The sequence below is a fragment of the Zingiber officinale genome, chromosome 7A (genome assembly GCF_018446385.1).
Source record: "Zingiber officinale cultivar Zhangliang chromosome 7A, Zo_v1.1, whole genome shotgun sequence".
Lineage (NCBI taxonomy): Eukaryota > Viridiplantae > Streptophyta > Magnoliopsida > Zingiberales > Zingiberaceae > Zingiber > Zingiber officinale.
In genome coordinates, this window is record NC_055998.1 from 4,946,694 (window position 1) to 4,957,162 (window position 10,469).

Consider the following 10,469-nt stretch of genomic DNA (forward strand, 5'->3'; position numbering starts at 1 on the left):
AAAAACTTACGCATGCCAACTTACGTCTAATCGCAGGCGGTTTTGGCCATATGCAGTAGCTAATTTGTTAAAACAGCAACTAAGCTCGAGTTTGATTAGTTTAAATATTATTATTAGTCTTTTAATTTAAACTTGTTGGATCACTTAAAACTTTCATGTTTATAAGATTCGATCATTGCAATTTGGTGATGAGATGCTTTGCTCGGCTGGAACGGATGAGAAAGTAATAGCTTTCATTTCTGAATTTATGGTAACATATCTTACTGACACGAAAGGAGATCACAATAATTTCCTCTACTGCGCATATCAACAAAATGAATAAAATAATGATACTGATTCTTCTCTTTCTCTGTTTCAGGCAACAGAGCACTCCGGAGGCAGACTCTGAGGGAACCTCTTGAGATCAGTGCAGTAGTTGTAGATCATGTAGTTCTGCTGCACCCATTTCATCCTTTCTTGGCCAGTAGAATCCAGTTCTTGATTCAACCATCCATTCTTGCTTGTAGCTGCATTCAGAGCACAGTTAGGGGCATTAGAAGCTGGAACGCAAGCGTCGGCGTTGAAGTTTTTGTATGATGCCAGGAACGGTGCGTTGGACCAATCGGTCTTGATGGCGCCGCCTCTGGTGGCCCAATCATCAGCATTCCAAAGGCTAGAGTAGATCTTCATGGGCTGGTTCTTAGGAAATGCAATACCTCTGGATTCCAGGTTTTTAAAGTCTCTGATCGGCGTGCCATCGACCATGAAGCTGCAAGGACGATCAAAAGAACCATGGTGAAAAAGAGATTGACACAGAATTTGTTTCAGTAGAGCTCGGCATGATTGTGAATTAGAGGTACTCACATGACGTGTCTTGGGTTCCACAGGATGGAGTAGGTGTGGAAGTCCTTAGTTGGATCAAACCACAGCTTGAACTGCATCTCTCTGTTGCCCTTCCCTTGCGTGAAGACATTGGTATGAAGAGTGTATGGGTCTCCACTGAGATTTCCTAGGAACTCGAAGTCGATTTCATCATGTGTTGGTCCTTGCGAAGATAACTGCAGCAGAAACAAGTAGCCCGCATATTAGCCCCCCATATATACTCCAATAAACAAAAACTAATGTGTGGTGATTTATGGCAAGAGCTTACATAGTAGGCCGTGACAGTGCCTGCAGAATTGCCAGGAACTAGCTTGATCTGCATGTCAAGTTTACCGAAGAGGTACTCATTCTTGGACTGAAAGCCAGATCCTGAAGTTTTGTCGAGTGTCAAAGTCAGACGCTGGCCATTATCCAGGATCTTTGCTCGACCATCACCCCAAGTGGTGTCGAAGTCCTGGTAAAAATTGCCAGCCTGGGCAATGATCCAAAAAGAACAAGTGAGGATAGCAAACAGCAAGCCCTTCATTGAATTATAAGGTTGGGAAGTAGAAGCGAAATAGGATCTCTGTATTCTTTGAGCTGAGTGAGAAGATTATTGTGTTGGGACTGAGTGAGGAAGGAGGATGAGTTGATGCCATTTTATAGCTAATGATGATAATGTGATGAGCACGGGGCTAGTGGTCTAGTGGAGTAGTAGAGATCTAGTGATTTCGCTGGATGCTTCCTAGCTGAGCTGGGTACAGTTTTGCAGTTAGATCTACTGCACGGATCGTCAGAGCAACGCGGTTTATCTATTAGGTAGTGGCACAGATGAGGGAAGGCCGAAGACAGGACGAGAGTGAGCTTAGCTGTCTCGCATGCGTTGCCAAATTTACCTTTTGGTTATGCCATATCTAATTCTCAAGCCAGTTTCCTGCTGGCTTCGTACCCTGGAAAACGAGTCACTGGACGAGCTGGTATCACCGACTCCTCCAAACTTTTTCACTCGTAAGCAACTTGGAGACATAAAAACAAGAGCAGATAATGGACTAGTCCTTGGTTATGTTATTCCAGCAAAAAAATAACTTAATAAACTTCTCAATATCTTGATTCACCTTTCTTTAATGACATTATTTTACTTGGATACTGTTCCGGTCAAATATCATAGACAATTAAACCATCACTCAACTCATTTACTGACGTGCCCCAACTCCGAAGATCATAGGTGAAGGAGATAAAGGAATCTGAAACACACTCAAAATGGGAGGATTAGATTAATTAACTTTATGAAAAAATATTATGTTTAATTAATTTTCTAAAAAAATATTAAATTAGAATTAAATAATATTTTAATTTTTTTATATTTTTGAAAATTTTTAAAAAATTCAGTTTACTTAGATTTTTTTTTAATTCTAAAAATTAATTTTAACTTAGAAATTTTTCAAAAAAAATCTAAAAATTAATTTTAACTTAGAAATTATTTTAAAAAATTCTATTCTGTTTAGAAAATTTTGAAAAATTCATCTTACTCAAAATTTTCTAACTTAAAAATCTGCTTAATATTTTTAAAATATCATACTCTTATCCCGTTTTTACTGTGATCAAAGGGGAGAGATTAGTACAAGTCTAGGGAGAGATAATTTTTTTTCTCTCTTCAAATTTTTTTTTCTTTTAAACTTTTATTTAGTTGTAATTTTACTTATTGCAAATTACACTTAAAATTTTAGTTTAGTAATTCTCTTTAAAATTACTATTTGTCTATTTTTTACCCTAACTTAAACTTTGGTTGATGCACATCAAAAAGGGAAAGATTGTTGAACCCCGCGGGTGTTTTGATGTGATCAACCAAGTTGGTTAGGTCCTGCTTTGTGTTTGACCCTTGTGTCTGAGTGTGCAGGAGCTTAGGAGCGCAGGAAGTCGAGCTGAAGACGCAGCTAGCGAGAAAGACGATACGGGATGGGAGCCGACGGGCTCGGTGCATCCGAAGGACGAGAGAGCTGCGGAAGAGTACACCGGTGGGCGAGAAGAACGTGCGTGGCGTTCGAGGGACGTTAAGCCGGGAGGAAGACTGCTCGAGGAGAAGGCCGGAAATGGGTTCGGGTGAGCCCTATTTCGGTTGGCCAGAATCACCCAAAAGAACGAGACTTCGGAAGACGAAGCAAAGAAGCAAGTAAGCTGGAAAAGCTGCGAGCCAGCTTGGAGGCGCCTCCATCAGGCTTTGAGGTGCCTCCAGCTTGAGGGGGCCTTCAACCCCTGTTGAAGGTGCTTCGGACCTAGCAGAATTGAACGTTGAGCTTTTAAATAAAATTTTATCCACTCTCTCGATGGAGGCGCCTTGGACCCCTATTTGAGGCGCCTCAGACATCCGAGATAGGATTTCTAGAGGCTATATAAAGGCCTCTGGAACTAGGAATTAGACATCAACTGTTCCATCAATTCTGTAAGCAATTCCCAGCAATAGTTCTGAGTTGTTAGAGTGTAAAAGACTTCTCCGCCTTCAGTAAAGGAGATCTTTTCTAGTGTGTTTTTCATCGCCCTGGATTAACAACCTCCTTGGTTGTAACCAGGTTAACTGCTGAGTCTCTTTTCATTTCTGTTGATTTAATTGTTAGTATTTTACTATTGCATTTTTGAGTTGAAAGATCCGAGGAGGGTTATTTTTAATTTTCAGGCAATTCACCTCCCTCTTGCTGGCCTCCGCTGCACCAACACTTCCGTCACCTGAAAGGCACCTTTTGTCGTCTGGAAGGTGCCTTCTGTCGTCTGGAAGGTACCTTCCATCGCCTGGAAGGCGCCGTCCATCGTCTGGAAGGCACCTCGGGTACTGTTCACCCGAGGCCTTTTGTACTCCTTTTGTCTTGAAACAAGTGTTAGTCCAACATAAAAATATTTAACCTGCAAAACAAGATTAACACAATAATAATATAATTAATTTATGACTTAAACTCTGCCCTCCAAACTAAGATATAGTTAGGGTCTCAATTTAGATTTACAAAATAAACCTAAATTGGATCGACACCAACTGTCCCCTTAACTGGGACGCGTCCTTACTGAGTTACTCTCCTCCAGTGACTTACCTTTACTTACCAAGTGTCAAGTTATCTTTTTGACGTCCAATTTGACCCACCAAGTCTTTCTATCGGAATTGCACATCTGGACTTCACCCACTGAGAATCCAACATCCTGATCTCCTGTCGAAATCACAAATCCGAACTTCCTCTTGTCAGAAATCGAATATCCCTACCTTTTTCCAGAATTCCACATCTGAACTTCCTACCTAGTGTTAAATTCTCTTGACCCGTCAAGTTTGTCAACCCTACGCACTCAGTAATAAGGTTAGATCAATAACACATCTAACTTTAGTCCACTTATCATACATCAAAACTCACGCTTAATTTGATCATTGATGTCAAATGCACCAACACCTTACAGTATTCAAATGGACAAATTAATGACATTTACTATCATTAACCCCTCCGACTTAAAATGTCTGAAGGTTATGGATTATTTGTTACCTTTGAGCAACTAGCAAAAAGATTCAGGTGGCAAAACATAACTTGATTCACTTGGATAAATTTTATCTCAATTGGTTCAACATTCAATGTACACAAGTCGTGCTTGCACAAAAGTGACCTTTAGATCAGTGCAATCTAGACCCTAAATTTACACACCCCCCCACCCCCTCGGGCGCGCATGTGCAAGAGCTTCTCCCTAAGTATTTGTTCACAATATCAATGCTTGTGAATCAATATAAATTAACCAATATGTTTTGAAACTTTCAATGTGAGACCAAAATCTCATTTACAAAGGAGTCTCTTTCATTTCCACCTCTTTTCCATTCACATATATGCACAGCTGGTCTGATTGACTAATTACCAAAAATCCTCTCTTGTCATGGTGATATCCTCCTCACGGGCCCTATTGCCTGTGGCATGTTGATCCTCATCAGTTTTCTCAATTTCCACCATCTTAATATATCAGGTCAGACGATTTCCTACAAACGACAATAATTTCTTCCTATTTGAAATTGTTGTCGAATGAGTTAATAAACAGTAACTGCCAAGGAGCAAAACCATGTTGATCCGGTGTTGAGAAGGACTCTTTAAATACCTATAGCACTTGGAAAGAGGTTAGAATGAATGTCGAGGTGGAACTCGGGGTGAACTTTGGCGCTCAAGTTAGCATAAGGCCTGAAGGAGGAAAAAATAATAGAGAAGAAAAATTTAAATACATAGGTGCATATATCTGGCTTGTTAGAGTGAGCTTCCTTTTATTCCAAGGCTGGAGTACAAGTAATTTTATTTGTCAACGAGAAAAACAAACAATCATTTTGTCTATTTTAGTTTATTCTTTCTTTGATTGAAAACACTAGTTTGATTTTGTGGGTGTATTTCACTAGCTAGCTTGATTTAAAAAATGGTACTTTTCAAATGCGAATTTGATAAACAATTACTCATCTATATGCTAATCTGTTTCTTGATCTTTTCTCTACAAAGTCCTTGGGCATATATTTTTCATTTGTTTGGATAAATTTATACTATGAGATCTGAAATGTTGTTGATATTACACAAAAGATTGTTTACGAAAACGTAAATAATTTGTATGTCTAATAGGTTAGAATATTTAATAATATTAGCAGTTCTATTAAGCTGATCAATCTGATGCTTTTTATTGTCAGACATCTGATTATCCGGAAAAAATTTTCAAATAGAACCATATTTTATTTGACAATAAACAAAACAACAATTATCTGCTCTCGTGCTACAAAAAATTTAAAATAAATCAAAGAATCACATTCACAGCGGTTGTCCTCTCTTTTCTCTCAGGCAATGGAACACTCTGGAGGCAGGCCCTGAGGGAACCTCTTGAGGTCACTGCAGTAGTTGTAGATCATATAATTCTGTTGAACCCATTTCATCCTCTCTTGGGCTGTTGAATCCACCTCTTGGTTCCACCAGCCGCCATTGTTGGAAGCTGCATTAGAAGCACACTTGGAGGTACCACTAGCTGGAACACAAGCGTCGGCATTGAAGTTTCGGTATGATGCCACGAACGGTGCATTCGACCAATCAGTCTTGACGGCGCCGTGTCTAGTCGCCCAGTCATCAGCGTTCCAGAGGCTGGAGTAGATCCTCATGGGTTGATTCTTAGGAAAAGCAATGCCTCTAGATTCCAGGTTCTTGAAGTCTCTAATTGGTGTGCCATCGACCATGAAGCTGGAAGAATGATTTAAGATTCATGCATGATGAGCAAGAGATTGATATATATATATATATATATAGTGAGATAAAACTTAGCAGCTTGTTGGATCAGTTTTACTCACATGACATGTCTAGGATTCCAGAGGATGGAATAGGTGTGGAAGTCCATAGTGGGGTCAAACCAGAGCTTGAACTGCATCTCCCTGTTGCCTTTGCCCTGCGTGAACACATTGGTGTGGAGAGTGTAAGGGTCACCACTGAGGTTGCCCAGGAACTCAAAGTCAATCTCATCATGCGTTGGCCCTTCAGAAGATAACTGCATATTCAAAATAGATATGCCCCATTAGCACATAATTATGCTCCAGAATGAACAAGTCGCCATTGTACATATCGACGAAAACTTACATAGTAGGTAGTGACGGTGCCAGCAGAGTTCCCAGGAACAAGCTTGATCTGCATGTCAATCTTGCCAAAGAGATACTCATTCTTGGTTCGAAAGCCAGACCCGGAGGTCTTGTCGAGTGACAGAGTAAGGAGTTGGCCATTGTCGAGGATCTTTGCTCGTCCATCACCCCATGTAATGTCACAGTCCTGGTAGAAGCTGCCAGCAGAGGCAATGACGAGGAGAGAACAAGCAACCGCCAGAAACAGGTAGCAGCTCTTCATGTTGATAGAGAATTAAGAAGCCGAGGATTGTGATATCAGATTACTTGAACTAGCTAACTCAATACGAAAATGAAATTGGGATCGGAGTGACTATGAATGAGTCGATGGCTTTCCTTTCCTCTCCTTTTATAGGTGAAGAAGATCTATAGGAAAATGCGAGGAAATGAGAGATAGATTGCTTCAACGCGTTTTGATTAAAGAAATGGAAGGCGATCAAGCTCAGCTGTCTCCGAATGAACCATTGCCAGCTTTTGGCTTTTGACTGATGTTCACGTACTGTATCCAATTTACAATAGAACGAAAAAGGGTAAATGTGCAAGAGATGTCAACATTAACCAACTCTACCATACAATTATTATTTCATTATTTTTCATCCACTAACTTAATTACATACCCATTATTTCAAACACACTGAACCTGCGTAATTTCTATAATCGTTAACTTTCATCACTAATTAAAATATACCAACTCATCAACCCATTTAACACACTAATATTAAATTTTATTAATAATAATAAAGACAAGAACTCATTAATTTAGTTCATAAACTTTTATTTATTAATTATTATTTTATTTATTTATTAATTAAACTCTTTTTTTTTTTATGTAATAGAGTTTTGTTATGTTTTGTTGTCTTTAGTACGAGGTGTTTTCATAATACATCAGGTCTATTGATAATTCTTTTATTTGAGATAGATGTAATAAGGTTGTTTTTATATAGATTTGAACTTTCTTTATTTAGTGAAGTTTATTTATTTATTATTAGATTGAATAACTGTTTGGAGCCTTTTTCAGTTTAGGAAAAAAATATCAAAAACTAATATTCTATAATTTAACTGGCATTTTTTTTCTTATATCTCTTTTCTTTTCCTTTTCTGTCATAATAAATATTGAGGATTCGATAAATAATTTATCTCCCCACCTCTTGGTCCGAATAAAATCATTTTTTTTATTTCGTATAAATATTTATTTTCCTCCCTTTTCTGTCATGATAAATAAAATAAAAAAATTACACTACATAGACCCACTCTACAAAGTACACACAACGAGGCCGGCCTAGGAGTTGGTGAACTTTACCACCTGTTAGTCATCGTGCCAGCTGTTAGTGGGGACCATGAAGGTGCAGAAGAGGAAGAACTTACGTGTCAATTTTGTGTTTGATCTCTTGCGATGTATTGGAAGACATAGCGCCTTCTCCACGAGCAGTAAAACTGGGTCGGACGTGCCTCGCTGGCATGCGGCACCACCCGGAGAAAGCGTGTCTTGGCTCGCCCTCGGGTGGGCTTCCATTCTTATCCGGTGATTCACAAATACAGTGAGGAAGGATCCATCGTATATTCGTATTCGACAATATTCGGGGATGGTAGTTTGCATCGAAATAGTAGATACTAGATAATCTAAGTATATATATTTTAATACGATAATAAAAAGGGGTCTATTTATCACGTATTAATTTACGATGTCAGTTTAAATTAAGACGGTTAACGTTGGAGTTTACGGAAAGAGCCTCGATCAAAGATGACTGTCTGATTATCCAGATCGATAAAGGAGTGGCCGAGTGGATCACCCAATTAGTCAGATAAATAGACATCATGGACCAGTTAGATGAATGGATAACCCATAGTTGGTTGTTTTGGTCGGCTGAAAAAACAAGCCGCTCGGACTGCCCATCCGGCAGGAAAGCGAGCCGCTCGGACAGGAGGAGACAAGAAAACAAAAGAGAACATTTCGTCTATCATCATTAAATATGAAGAAGCCAAGATCAAGAAGAACACTCCATTTATCATTAATGCACAGAAGTCAAGACAAAAAAAGTCTTTCTCTAGTAATTAATATCATTAAATAAGGGCAGATGAACGATCACAAAGAAAGATATAAATTAAAAGGATACGTCAGGTATGAGGAAAGATAAGGTTTATCTATTTCTGGACTACTCATTCTCTATTCTTGATTCTAAGTTGAGTGTCCGAGGATCAACGTCAGGGACCCCCTTCCCTGGTTTGGTTTTGTTTTGCAGGATTAAGATATTCATCCCGTCAGTAGTCACCCCATCCCCGGCTTTCCAACTTCCTTCATTTGGACAGGATCATTTTGGCACCATATGTGGGAACGTGGTCTGTATCCGAATAAGAAGATGGAAGATGTTAGACGACTCACAACAGTGATGCTGACGCAAGAGGATCTCGATGCACTAATACAAGTTCGAGTGACGAAGATATTGGAGCAATAGCAACAGGTGTTGGCCAATCGGCCAACGCATGAGCCTGCTGCCTTTGCAGCAGGTCGATAGGCTGAAAGCGAAAAAGAAGATCGAGCGGATCAACTTTTCGATCGAGAGCCAAATAGGAGACCGATCAGCTCCTATGGGGATGCCCGTAATGCGCTAATCCCCTTCAACCGAGCGTTATCATGGGCTCCCCCAGAAGAAAGAGGTCGAGCGGATAGAGACCGGGGATCTTCTTTGGATGAGGCGCCCGTGCAGGATACACGAAAGGGAAAAGCACTGAGGGAAGATGACTCGCCCGAGCGAGTCAATCAACAATTTTCGGAGAGGATCCTAAATGACCCTCTACCGAAACATTACACCCTGTTGACGATCGAGGAGTACAATGGAGTAACCGATCCCGACGACCATTTGGCCAAGTTTGACAATGCGACCACCCTTCACTAGTATACAGACGGGGTGAAATGCCGAGTCTTCCTTACCACTTTATCTGGATCGACGCAACGATGGTTCAAACGGTTGCCGAACAGCTCGATGCATAACTTCAAGGAATTCCGAGTGACATTCCTACATCACTTTGTTAGTAGTCGCCGCTACCAGAAGACCAGCGTGAATATGTTCTCACTGAAGTAAGGGCCCAGACAGGCCCTGGGGGTTTATATCCAGCGCTTCAATCAGGTGGCGATGGGCATTCCAGCAGTTTCCTCAGATGTGTTAGTGAACGCCTTCACCAAAGGGCTCACCGAGGGAGAGTTCTTTTGATCGCTCATTCGGTGACCGCTGAATGACTTTGGTCATCTCCAAAAGAAGGCCAACGAATACATTAATGTGGAAGAAGCCCAAACGGTAAGGAAGAAAGAGACGACCGCCGAGCCCACAGGAGCATCCGAGCGGCACCAACCGAGCAGTTATCAACCCCCCAAAGGGCCTTGGTCGGGAGCCACTCCACACTAGGAGACTCGGCCACATGCCGTACAGCAGGTGGCGGTCGCTCATCTAAGGAGCAAGAGGTGGGCACCGATGTTTTGCACCTTCCACCACTCCACGACGCACAACACCAGGGACTGCTATGACCTGACAGCTAGCAGGTCGATTCTGCGCGGATACCTCTGACGATCGCCACTTCCGGATCGACGTCACCTAAGCCGATCTGCAGAACAAAGGAATTTGGAAAGGACGACTGGGCCACGCCACCACCAACCACAAAGGGACCGAATCCCTACCCGAGCCTCCTCCGAACGAATCAGACCGTCCACTAGGGAAGAAGAGAATCGAAGTAATGTCGCTCGGGAGGAGATAGGAATGATCGTCAGCAGGCCTACCAACGGAGATTCACTCACCAACGATTCTAACCGAGCAAGGAAGTTACATGCGCGGCGGCTCGAGATCCACGTCGTTAGCTACAGCAAGGAGAAAGCTGAGGGACTCGAGATTAGCTTCGGGCCTAAGGAATTGGAGGGAGTGGATGCCCCCCACGACGATGCATTAATTATCCGAGCGGTAATTGTTAATTATACAGTCCATCACACTTTATTGAT

General features: G+C 41.2%; 2 protein-coding genes across 2 annotated transcripts; both read right to left on the minus strand.

Annotated features, from left to right (window-relative positions):
* Positions 1–214: 214 nt before the first annotated feature.
* LOC122000821 (probable xyloglucan endotransglucosylase/hydrolase protein 23) lies at positions 215–1,501 on the minus strand. Its single transcript, XM_042555287.1, has 3 exons — positions 1,130–1,501; positions 844–1,037; positions 215–748 (listed from the first exon to the last, which is right to left on the minus strand). The coding sequence occupies exons 1-3, from the start codon at positions 1,385–1,387 to the stop codon at positions 355–357; spliced, it is 846 nt and encodes a 281-aa protein (XP_042411221.1). The 5' UTR covers positions 1,388–1,501; the 3' UTR covers positions 215–354.
* Positions 1,502–5,540: 4,039 nt separating this feature from the next.
* On the minus strand, positions 5,541–6,804 carry LOC122000820 (probable xyloglucan endotransglucosylase/hydrolase protein 23). Its single transcript, XM_042555286.1, has 3 exons — positions 6,447–6,804; positions 6,164–6,357; positions 5,541–6,056 (listed from the first exon to the last, which is right to left on the minus strand). Exons 1-3 carry the CDS (start codon positions 6,705–6,707, stop codon positions 5,663–5,665), a joined length of 849 nt encoding a protein of 282 aa, XP_042411220.1. The 5' UTR covers positions 6,708–6,804; the 3' UTR covers positions 5,541–5,662.
* Between the last annotated feature and the right edge of the window lie 3,665 nt (positions 6,805–10,469).

Bases quoted from the DNA above. Each gene is read 5' to 3' on its own strand.
- LOC122000820 (XM_042555286.1), bottom strand. From the start codon at position 6,707: ATGAAGAGCTGCTACCTGTTTCTGGCGGTTGCTTGTTCTCTCCTCGTC. The intron at 6,358-6,446 runs GTAAGTTTTCGT...TTGAATATGCAG, and splicing joins GCACCGTCACTACCTACTAT to TTATCTTCTGAAGGGCCAAC. The intron at 6,057-6,163 runs GTGAGTAAAACT...TCATTCTTCCAG, and splicing joins TGGAATCCTAGACATGTCAT to CTTCATGGTCGATGGCACAC.
- LOC122000821 (XM_042555287.1), bottom strand. From the start codon at position 1,387: ATGAAGGGCTTGCTGTTTGCTATCCTCACTTGTTCTTTTTGGATCATT. The intron at 1,038-1,129 runs GTAAGCTCTTGC...TTTCTGCTGCAG, and splicing joins GCACTGTCACGGCCTACTAT to TTATCTTCGCAAGGACCAAC. The intron at 749-843 runs GTGAGTACCTCT...TCGTCCTTGCAG, and splicing joins TGGAACCCAAGACACGTCAT to CTTCATGGTCGATGGCACGC.